This window comes from Phyllobates terribilis, unplaced genomic scaffold (assembly GCF_046119375.1).
Source record: "Phyllobates terribilis strain yellow unplaced genomic scaffold, ASM4611937v1 Scaffold_3__8_contigs__length_932513732, whole genome shotgun sequence".
In the NCBI taxonomy this organism is placed as follows: domain Eukaryota; kingdom Metazoa; phylum Chordata; class Amphibia; order Anura; family Dendrobatidae; genus Phyllobates; species Phyllobates terribilis.
The window spans coordinates 207823377-207835650 of NW_027362763.1; the positions used below are offsets into that span (position 1 = coordinate 207823377).

Consider the following 12274-nt stretch of genomic DNA (forward strand, 5'->3'; position numbering starts at 1 on the left):
CTAGTAAATATAGATCAAGATTTTGAAGATGCACAGGAAACATAAAAATCACAAAAATGAACAAAGTGACATCTAATAGAATAAATTGGAAATTGCTATTGCACATAAGAAGGCTATAACCCTCACTGCAATACATCAACCCCTGCAAAAGACTCTTATCTACATCCATCCTGTCATTACTATTGAAGAAGTCCCAGAAGACACTTGAAGACATGAGATAATGACGTAATCCCAGAGGTTTCCATTTGTCTATTACAAAGTTGTATGGCCTTGTTAAATGGAAGAACAAATGGCGCTACTTCTTGCCTTGCAAGGGAGTAATAAACAAATCAGACATAAAATAAAATATGCTTCCATTCATTCCTACATTATGTCTTTTCCCAGACCATAAATCTCCATAAGGTGTCAACAATCATATTGATGAATCTTCCGTGGAGGATACTGTGCATTATTTTGTATCATATCAGTATCAGCCTTTGGAATTTGTGCCTCCACCATGACTCTTATTTCTTGCTATGGCCACTGAAAATAGACATCTTGGTGTCCAACCGATTATGTTCGCTCTATAGGAATTGATGATATTCATAGTGTTGTTTCCATCTGCCGCCTCTGATTAAAGGAGACTATACATAAATGTGATTGGACATTTACTTTACTATGGATATTTCTCTTATAGGTTTGGTTTAGTAACCGCCGTGCCAGGTGGAGGAAGCAAGCAGGCGCTAACCAGCTAATGGCCTTCAATCACCTGATTCCAGGGGCTTTTCCACCTGCTGCTATGCCAGCTCTGCCAACCTACCAGTTATCAGAAACTTCCTACCAACCTACATCCATACCACAAGGTAAATTATCACAGATTCCGCAGTATAAAAACAACCTATGTGACTCCTCATGTTACAACATACTGAAGCTACAGATTTTGTTTTGTAACTTATTATGAATATTCCCTCTTTCTTGCAGCTGTGTCTGATCCAAGCAGCACGGTTCACAGACCCCAACCTCTCCCTCCGAGCAGTGTTCACCAAAGCAGCCTTCCTTCCAATCCTGAGAACAGCTCGGCCTACTGCCTGCCCAGCGGCCGGCATGGATTTTCCAGTTACACAGACAGCTTTATACCCCCATCCGGCCCTTCCAACTCCATGAACCCCACCATTGGCAATGGCCTTTCACCTCAGGTCAGTGGAGTGTTTTCATTCCTTTAACTGAGAGCCAGAACCGAACAGGCTGGGCACCTGAGGCAAAAAGGGAAGAAATTGCCAAATTCGAACCATAAAGCGTTCTTTATATGAGCCACATGATTCTGTTTTGCAAATTTCCTTCCTTTTTTTCCTCCTCCACCCCCGCACTGGCTACTTCAAAAGCTGTGGCTGGTAGGCTGTCTTTCAAGTGTTTTTCTTCCTTCAAAATAATATAGACCTTTCTGGAGTTAAAAATGACAGTGGCCACAAGGCAAAGAGTCTGAGGGATCTACACAACAAAGATCACAATGTCTTGCACACAGCACACATCACGAGCAAAGGCTAAGCGTTATTTACTCCAAAGATGTTCCAGATCTTCTGCTCCTCTCCGAGCAATGTGTTACTATGGGCTGTATGCGTAGCAAATCTAACCCTGAAGAACACAAACTTACGTATGGAAGATGTTTGACCCGTATACAAGTCCTAAGATCTGCTTAGAATATTCTAATATATTATTTTTATTTCTCATGCTTTAGGACTATTATAGGGGTTCATTGACTTCTACGTCTGGATGAAAAATAAAAAATAAATCCTGTCTTAAAAGCTATTAATGTTTAGGAATTTTTGATTAATTGGTATATTGATATTATTAGGATACCATGTTGATATTATTGGTTTTATTAATTTTCTCAAGGTGCATATCTAGCCCTTTAAAATAAATCCCAGCATCAATAAACTAAAAGAATGCTGGCACCTTGGGAATATATAGGATTCTCAAAGCAATAATTATACTGTTAATTTTCATTCAGAAGAGTTTTGGTGTTCTACTTGGGAATTCCAGTAAAATAAATTGACTTGGTAATTGAGTGTCAAAAGGTTGGTTGAATTTACTACGGTCCACAGCTGCCTGAGGTTGGCTTGACATTGTTAATGTGTGTCTAAACACAGGGATTTTTATTATATCAGAGGGACTAATATTCAGGTGTCTAATAGTTTCTCTGAACGGCATGCAATCTATAATTAAAATCAGGCCTCTTTGTCGGGCTAAGTGGGGGCAGTTTCACAGCTATGAATCCTCCCCAAACACATCTTCCTCTCGGCACTGAGAGGAAACAGAAGGATATTGAGAATGACATAAATGAAAAGTGAAAAGACAATTATACCCAATTACACACTCATCAGCCTGGCTCTAGCACTGAGAGGGCATCTTAATAGGCAGAAAATGAGATTTTAATGGCACAAAGGGGAGCAAAAATAACGACTTGCGTCTCTTCCCTCTCCTCTACGTGAGGTTAGAATCTTGAGACGGTTATAGCTACTCTCTGCTAGACAGTGATAAATCTGTGAAAATATGAAGTTCAAAGACTCGAGAGTTAAAAAGGGTGCACAGTCAAATGTGATGGAATAAACATTACTGCCTACAGGCAAAAAACTCATAAAACCTCCCTTTTCTAACAGTAAGTGTAATTAACTTTCACAGCTTTCTTTCTACTGCATATTAGCAGGAAGCCCAAACTTTTCTGGCTTTTAACACACAGTAGGAGTGAATGACTTTAAAATGAAATAATCATCTTTTTCTAATGTTACGGTATCACATATAAGAAGGCCGCCGAGACCAGAAATTATTTTCTTAATTAATTGGACCAGAAATGTCTTCTACACACACAGAGACAAGGCTTTTTTCATCTAACTATAAAACATTGATTTACATTTTGAAGCCCAAAAGACAACAAAACAGACAAGGCTATGGAAATTATAACCAAATGTATGCGAAAAAGGCTATAGTAAACTATAGAGGCCCCTTTGGAAGTTGAAGCCTCTATGGAACCCTTAAGTATCCCTGCTCCATAATTCAGATTTTTGTTATTTTCTTGCATAGTTTTGAAATGGTAAATGTCAACCCAGAGATTTGAATTTTTGGACTGAATTCCATAACCGGGAAGCAGATTGGACAATTAATGTTATTTAATGATTTCCAATAGTGTTTGATGTGCAGAGATTGAGAAAGCTCATATTTTCATGATGAAATAAAACCACCTGCAGAGGTCATTAAAGTGATGGAGAGTTCCCTCTGGTTTGCTCATCAGCATCTGGGACACAGAGTATACCGAGAAGTCTGGTCCAAGTGTATGATTATGATCCTATACTACGAAATGAGAAAAATAAACAGATAGGGTGTCAGATATCATTGGGTTTGTTTTAATTTCCAGTCCACATCTACATTTGGCTTTATATATGAAGCTTACATTATAGCGTCATGTATTACTGTATATGGAAAGAGGACAACTGTTATGGGTTTTATTTTATTGGAATATATTGAAGATGCTATAGATTAAGTATATAATATTTTTGTGCATTTTAATTATTGACCATATAGAAAATTAAAATAATCTAAGTTGAGTTTAACCCTGCATCAGGCGCACCAGAGATTGGGCGCAATGTCTATGATAAGCACAGGCTAGAAAATCGTCTATAATATCTAGTTATCTCAAGTTTAGGGCTCTAAAAGTAATCAGTGACCTTCACAGGGATGTATTAAAAGAGAGTATATAAAATCAGATGCAAAAAAACTCATTTAATAACCATAAACGTAATAAAACAAAAAATACCCAAATTTCGCAACCACTGCCAAATAGCCTCCAGTTTTCAGGACATAACTATTACTAAACATTACAATTAGGTAAAAAACGTAATTGTAAGGCACTTCGATGCTACTGAAGTCAAGTTCACTCAGACTCAGATGTTAAAAGCTCAGCAGAAGAAACACATTGGCAGAGAGAAATGCAAGGTTGGCAGATCATATTTGCATGGGACAGGCAGATCGCTTTGTGACATTTTTGGCATTCATAATTTGACCACCTTCTGTGACCCATTTCCACGGTGCAGGTGGTGCATCTACATCTTTTGGGAGGTTGATGAGGTGGTGATTTTTTTCGATCTTAGTTGGGGAGAAATAATTTCAGGGTAGAGGGGATTTCAGTCGTCTTCAGGCTTCTTAGGCATAGCTCAGCAAACACTAGTTCATGAGCCATCGGTGTCAGGTACATTCTTCTGCGCAGTGGTTCCAGTTGATTGCCGAGGTAAATAACTTGAGAATTGATACAACCCAAATTCAACATCGCAAAGAAGATGACCATTGGCCAGCGCTTGATGTTTCGGCTAACGCTGTAAGTAGCGCACATTTGATCTGCAGTATCAACGCGCCGCTTTTGGTTGAATTATAGAAAGTGATCACCTCTGGTTTCTTTTGCACTCCAGATTCAGGATCAATGGTATTGTCCTCATGAAATGAAGATACAAGAATCACGTTTTTCTTCTTGCGCGGGATGTATGAAACCTAAACCTTCCCATTATTGAAGCCAAACATACTGCCGTATTGTTCTTTACCTTTTACATTTACAAAATCTGGCGGCAACTGTCTTTTATTTTTTTATGACAGTTCCAACATACAACAGCTTCTACATTCTCCAATCCTCGATGAGATCAAATTCAGAAAACCAATTATCAGCTGTAATATTGCGACCAGATCCAAATAAGCCATTCTTTTCACCACTTCACTTGGCTTGTTGCTGACACAGAAAGGATCTGTTGGCTCTTTTCCAGCATAAATTTCCATGTTGACTGTATAAATCATCCTGGCGTTAACAAGGACAAAAAGTTTTATACTGTATGTGTTTCGTTTTGAGGGTATGTATTGCCGAAAAGCACATCTACTATGAATCCCTGGAGGCATTCTGGCAATAGTGACTTTTTTCCTAGTGCAATAGCTCTTCTGACAATTTACCACAAATTTTTCGAATACGTCACGAATTGCAGCAAGCCGGTCATATTGTTTTCGTTGGGTCCGGATAGTTTGGTTGTCAAAATGAAGGCAACGTATCAGAGTCTTGAATCGTTTGAAATTCATCATGAGGCTAAATTTTTCAATGCCGTCACCTGTTCTCCCCCAAAGTTCCTCCACACTTGGACAATTCCCTCTGTATGCTCCTGCTAGGCACAACAAGCTAATGAAAGCCCTTACTTCAATTACATCTGTGGGTTTGATGTCTCTCTCTCTGCAGAAATTGTCCTTGATGGTGTCAATGAATTAGTTTGTGCATCTAACAATATTGTCAAGAATGTTGTCAGTGAATACATTATTATTATTCCAACATTCGACTGCAGTTCTAGCATTCTTAGTACTTTCTACTACTCCAGGAAGGTGAGTGACAACATTGTGAGATCCCCTATGATGATTTTTCCCAGGCGGCTTCTTGGTCCACTTGGTCTTTTTATCTCTTCACAAATAATAGGTGTTACCTGTATCTTGTTCATCTTTATAATCTTTATCAGTTTCCTCACCATCTTGTTCCGTTCCTTAATCGCCTTGACATTTTTCCACCTCATCTTGAGATTCGATGTCACTCTCTTCTCCTAAATCTTCAGTCAGTGTGGGGTCTCAGTCGTCATCATTTCCCAGCAAATTCCTCACTTCTTCTATATGAAGAGGGTTACAAATATTATAGATTTTCCAGGTCCATTTCAGGAGAGAATCTGAAGCAAGAGAGATTATTAGTATATGTTCAGGCGCAATGTGCCTGAGAGGCCACCTTCTAATTTCTGAGAAAACCCTACTTATTTCTAAGAAATATCCACAAACAAATCTGATGGAAAAACCCTAGAAAGTACAAACCTTTAAAAGTGAGAAAGTTCAGGTGCAATGAGCCTGAGAGGCCACGAAAGTCATACCTGCTCTCCGCAAGGACGGGGATAAAACTGAGTGGGGGGGTTTTTCAAGCAGCACTTAAAGATAGGTAGGTACTATGAGGGTCAGGATACCCTACCGCCTTGGAGAGGAGGGAGAAAATGAAAAAGTGTGAGCTGTCAGACCAGTTGCGCCTGATGCAGGGTTAAAAATATTAAACAAGCTAACCGGCAGTCAGTTAAAGGGGATGTCCACTGCCCAGACAACCCCTTCTCAATTGCTATGTTTCTCCCTTATAAAATTGTGACGCCCAGCTGCGCTTGGTATCACAGATCCTAGAAGTGTGCATTGATGGATTCCTCCACAAGAGGCCCTCATAGGCATTCACACACCTCCACCTTCCACCTCAGACCACCAGAGGGAGCCCGTTAGGGATATATAAAGGGAAGGTGGAGCCAGGCAGCCCAGAAAGTGATTCAGCAGTTTCCTGCTCAGACACAGAAGGACTCAGTGCAGTCGAGCCAGAGCCTAGCAGTTCCTGCAGAAAGAGTTCAGTACAGTCTGTAGAGTGATTCCAGACTAGACCTCACAGAGCTCAGGATAGAGAGCTAGGAGTGTGCCGACGCTCTGAGAGCTGCGAAGAAGAGCAGTGTCCCGGCTGCAGTGTGTGTAGCCTAGTGAGGGCCCCGAGCGGGGCCGAAGGCGAGTGGAGAGTGAGTACATAGGGGGGCAGAGGAGCTTAACCAGCTCACCCCGAAGTATATACCGGACACCGGGTCCGAAGCTACGTGGATCTTCATGACCAGTAGAAAATGACCGGAACCCCTGGCGAATTACATGTCCCAGGATCACCAAAAGCTGATACGTACCAGGGTCAGGAATCACAGAGACCCCAAAGAATAGGGAGAGTGATCTCCAACAGAAGGTCCTACCACAAGGTCAGCAGGTGCAGAACAGAGACAAAGTTAGACCTAGCTCCAGGCAGGTCAGAAACTTACTACGCAGAGGCAAGTAACAGGAGGCCCTACACCCGCTCATTGGGGAGGATCCTGACATGCACCCTTCACCCTACAGTGCTCCGGGACGTGCCTGAATTTCCACCAGTAAAGGTACTGAAGTGACTACCGTGTCCGTCCCCGTTCTTGCCCTGACCCGGCTGGGTCTCGCCTGTCCTGCATCCTCTTTCCGTACGCTGCCCTGAGGCCTAGCTCCACCTGTGGGGAGCTATACCATCGAGCTGCCTTATCATCGCCCTCAGTGGACTGCGCAGCGCTGGTGATTCTCACCAGAAGCCACAGGTGGCGTCACGAACTGTTATAAAACGAAGAAACTTATTATCCCTTTTTTAAAGAGTGACCCCAGGGTACAGGCCCGGGAGCCGACCACCGCGACATCCCCAAGGCCAGGCAAAAGGCTCGGGTACCAAGTCATCGCCATCCCCTGGGCTAGTCAAAATAATAACACCTACACTCACCACCAGTGCCGGCGCCATTTCAGGACTTGCTCTCCTGGGGGTTGGTGTGACATTGTCATGTTACATGATACCTGTGGGCTATTAGTGTCCACTTCACTGTTATGCTTTACAGATGTAATCATCACTGTTCCCACAAGCTAAATCCCCTATCGATATGTTTTTGGAGTGTGGGAGAAAACCGGAGAATGTGGAGGAAAACCATGTAAACACGGGGACAACCTACAAACTTTTTGCAGATGTTGTCCTTGGTAGGATTTGAGCCCAGGACCCCAGTGCTGTAACGCAACAGTGCTAACTACTGAGCCACCTTGCTGCCCTAAGGACAATCAGTGACTGCTTTACTGTCCACTCCTACAGACAAATCAGACATCCGAGAACAGCTGCAGTTCTTACTTTCTTCAAATGTCAGTTAAGTCTAAAGGAGGGGTCACTGAAGTGGCCACTGATTGGCCGCAGGGATTCCGTGGCATTACAAAGTCATGCGAGCCCCAGGAGAGCCAGTGCTGACACCTCTGGAATGGTGCTGGCACCGGAGGTGAGTGATTGAAAAGGGGTTGTCCGAGTAGTGGACAACCCCTTTAATGGCCTGTTTAGATAGTCTGACCAGAATTCTATGGGCACAGAACAACCATTACTGCGTTTGTTCTGAGCGCATGGAATATCATTGTTCTCGGCAGTATACTTGTTGTTTGCACAGGATTATGTGCTGCAGAGAGCGATGTTTTTTAAAAAATTATTGCTCTCGACAAACAAGCACTTGGCTCATTATTGGAAACTAGCATTATTTGGAATGTTCGTTCCCCAAATCAGCCCATGTAAGATTAGCATAAGTGGACACCACATCTTACCTGCTTGTAATTAAAGGGAAACTTGTTCTCCCAATGAAACTATTCATTAAGTTACACCGATGCTGAAGAGAATGTACTCTGCTAAAGGTGAGCCTGCAAGTTAGCACCTAAATCATATGGAGCATCTGCCCATAAGCCTGACCCAACACTGTAGGTAACCACTCTGGATGACTTCCTTCTGTGTTATATACAGTGCCTACAAGTAGTATTCAACCCCCCTGCAGATTTAGCTGGTTTGATAAGATGCAAATAAGTTAGAGCCTTCAAACTGCAAACGAGAGTAGGTTTTATGAACAGAAGCATAAATCTTACAAACCAAATAGTTATGTTGCTCAGTTGAATTTTATTAAATTTTAAACATAAAAGTGTGGGTCAATTATTATACAACCCCTATGTTTAATATTTTGTGGAATAACCCTTGTTTGCAATTACAGCTAATAATCGTCTTTTATAAGACCTGATCAGGCCGGCACAGGTCTGTGGAGTTATCTTGGCCCACTCCTCCATGCAGATCTTTACCAAGTTATCTAGGTTCTTTGGGTGTCTCATGTGGACTTTATTCTTGAGCTCCTTCCACAAGTTTTCAATTGGGTTAAGGTCAGGAGACTGACTAGGCCACTCCAACACCTTGACTTTTTCCTTCTTGAACCAGGCTTTGGTTTTCTTGGCTGTGTGCTTTGGGTCGTTGTCTTGTTGGAAGATGAAATTACGACCCATCTTAAGATCCTTGATGGAGGAGCGGAGGTTCTTGGCCAAAATCTCCAGGTAGGCCGTGCTTTCCATCTTCCCATGGATGCGGACCAGATGGCCAGGCCCCTTGGCTGAGAAACAGCCCCACAGCATGATGCTGCCACCACCATGCTTGACTGTAGGGATGGTATTCTTGGGGTCGTATGCAGTGCCATCCAGTCTCCAAACGTCACGTGTGTGGTTGGCACCAAAGATCTCGATCTTGGTCTCATCAGACCATAGAACCTTGAACCAGTCTGTCTCAGAGTCCTCCAAGTGATCATGAGCAAACTGTAGACGAGCCTTGACATGACGCTTTGAAAGTAAAGGTACCTTACGGGCTCGTCTGGAACGGAGACCATTGCGGTGGAGTACGTTACTTATGGTATTGACTGAAACCAATGTCCCCACTGCCATGAGATCTTCCCGGAGCTCCTTCCTTGTTGTCCTTGGGTTAGCCTTGACTCTTCGGACAAGCCTGGCCTCGGCACGGGAGGACACTTTCAAAGGATGTCCAGGCCGTGGAAGGCTAACAGTAGTTCCATAAGCCTTCCACTTACGGATGATGCTCCCAACAGTGGAGACAGGTAGGCCCAACTCCTTGGAAAGGGTTTTGTACCCCTTGCCAGCCTTGTGAACCTCCACGATCTTGTCTCTGATGGCCTTGGAATGCTCCTTTGTCTTTCCCATGTTGACCATGTCTGAGTGCTGTTCTCAAGTTTGGGGAGGGTCTTAAATAGTCAGAAAAGGCTGGCAAAAGAGATCTTTAATCCACACATGTGAAGCTCATTATTCTTGGTGCCTGAACTACTTCTTAATACTTTAGGGGGACCAAACAGAATTCTTGTGGTTTGAGGGGTTGAATAATAAATGACACTCTGAATTAACTTTTAACGTTTAAAAAAAAACAAAAAAAAACAAACAAAAACAAAACTTGCTGCAGTGCATTTCCCACTTCCAGGCTGATCTACAGTACAAATGTCACAATGCCAAGTTAATTCCGCATGTGTCAACCAGCTAAATCTGCAGGGGGTTGAATACTACTTGTAGGCACTGTATGTGTTGCAAGCATTTGTTTAGATGTGCTCCCAGCATTTCTAACCCTCCATTCTGCACAGTAATATAGACACCAGTCTCCAGTCATGATAAAAAGAAATTAATTGTTCATTTTTTCTAGTGAAGTTTGGGCTGAGCAGATGATGGGCCGAAAGAAAACATCCTGGTAGAGATCGTTATATAGCAGTAGGAAGGGTCAGATAAGCACAGAAATGAAATACTACTGGCTGCTTAATTATTTCCATGCAATTATTATTTGAAACATAAAATAATCCAGAATAATTTAGAATATTTTTTTATTATCTGTATATCACTGCATGCAACTTTCTAAAAAATCTGAAAAATAATCTGAAAGTCCAAAAATAACAATCCTTTAAAATGGAAGAAAAATGTACAATTCTCATTAATGATATATTTATTATGGTGTGTTTTTTTATTTATAAAAGAACCTCCTTATAAAACAACACATATTTTTTTCTGAATACTGTACAAGAAAGCAATTTGCTAAATGGGTATCAGTGTAAGAGGCAGTCAGTTAAGCAAATCCACAGATTTCCATTATAACGTCACATGGTCCAGATCAGGGGTCCATAACCTCTGCCTGGCATTGCTCTTTCATGGCATGCTTTTCCTTTCCTATTATGTCTCCGCATTAATGGTCTAACATATAAAGTTAATGAATTTTTTGTAGCCGGTTAACACATATTTTAGATGATTTGCACTGAAATTGTGCACTCCACCTCTTGATATGTATAACATAAACTATTATAGAGGACGCACAAGTGTGTCACCAAGGACATAATGCAGTTGAGGGAGCAGGGAAAATTAATTAAGGTATCTAACTGGCTTGTGGGTTCATTTCTACATTAAAGAGGTTATTCATCCATATTTTTTTTAACAACCAAGAATGCTGAAAATGTAAAAAAAAAAAAGTAAATAAATGTCATGTGTAGGGAACTCATTCAGGATAATTTCTGGAATCTGTTTGCACCTAATTTTTGGACCCCCTCAGAACCAAGAGGTTCTCTGGACATATGATATTGACGCTTCCTTATGTTGGGTCATAACTTTCAGCAACACTTGACATCCCCACCAATCAGCTGTTATTAGATCTGGTGGTGGCTGGATGTAAACAATGATCGGAGCTGGACAGCACAGCTCCATTTTCTTGTATCGAGTGTAGTGGCTACTGCAGAGTGTTGCAGATCAACTCCTGTTCAAGAAAACAGTTGATTTGCAGTGTCTGGCAGCTAATAACAGCTAATCAGTAAGGCTGCTGGGTGCCAGATCCCTACCCATCCAATATTTATGACCTATCCAAAGGAGGTTTTCATAAAGGTTTGATATAGCTTTGCAAGGACCCCCCTGCTACATAGCATAAATGCTCAATTTCGATTTTCTTAAGATGAGAGAATTTATTTGAATGAAATTAAATTCTCGAAGTTTACAAACCTTTGTTTTCTCTAGAATATGGATTTTTGCTATTTTTCCCTGTTTGAAGTCAGGAAAATGGCGGCCAGTTGTGGACGCCGTTTTGCTGAATTGTAAAGGGCCGGCAAACGGTTAAAAAAATAATAATACCTCACTGCTCACCTGTCTCACAGCCCACCATCCAGTCCTTCCCGCCTCCTCTTTCCGTCTTCCCCTCATTGCGTGAATCCTCTTTGGCCTGCTTCACTTCATGATGTTTAACTTTACCTCCTATAGATAAGGGTTCTCCATCTAGAAGTGTGTTCCAGGGTCTCACACATGAATTCACTAGACAGTGATTTTATCTCAACGAGGATTAGCTGTTTAGCTTGAGAAATCCCGTAGAGGTGTAGAATAGATTAAATACACATGATGGAGATGTCCTTATAAAAGTATGAAAGATAAAATCTGCCATCACTTGATTCATGCCCGTGTGAACATGACTAAGGAATTCACAGCCATTCTACGCAGTGGGAATAGCACAGAGCAGGTGGCACCATTTTTCTTAGAACCGGGCCTGCATCTGTTTCCCATCACAATAGAGCAGGGCTCTGGACATCTTCAGGACAACGTGTCCGGCTTCCTGTGGAGAAAGCTTCTGTAAATTACACGCTACACATGTGTGAGGGTCAAACATGGATAGAATACATAAAGTTAATGTTAACCCCTCTCATGCTGGATTGTACACAAGCTAGAAAAGATAGAAATAATGTAATGTGCATGAGAAAGAATGGGGACTAAGAAATTAAGTTTTAGGGCCCGATTCATTATGACTGTCGTTTTGTTCTTGAATTAAGATACGCCGAAATCATTACAAGGCATGTGAATAAGGCGC

General features: G+C 41.7%; 1 protein-coding gene across 3 annotated transcripts in view; it reads left to right on the plus strand.

Moving 5' to 3' along the window:
• PAX3 (paired box 3) overlaps positions 1 to 12274 on the plus strand; it is an 87617-nt gene that overhangs the window by 70202 nt on the left and 5141 nt on the right. For all 3 annotated transcript variants that reach the window (XM_073674618.1, XM_073674616.1, XM_073674617.1), the window contains exons 6-7: positions 677 to 842; positions 961 to 1175. In XM_073674618.1, coding sequence (XP_073530719.1) covers positions 677 to 842; positions 961 to 1175 — 381 coding nt within the window. The remainder of the gene's footprint in view (positions 1 to 676; positions 843 to 960; positions 1176 to 12274) is intronic.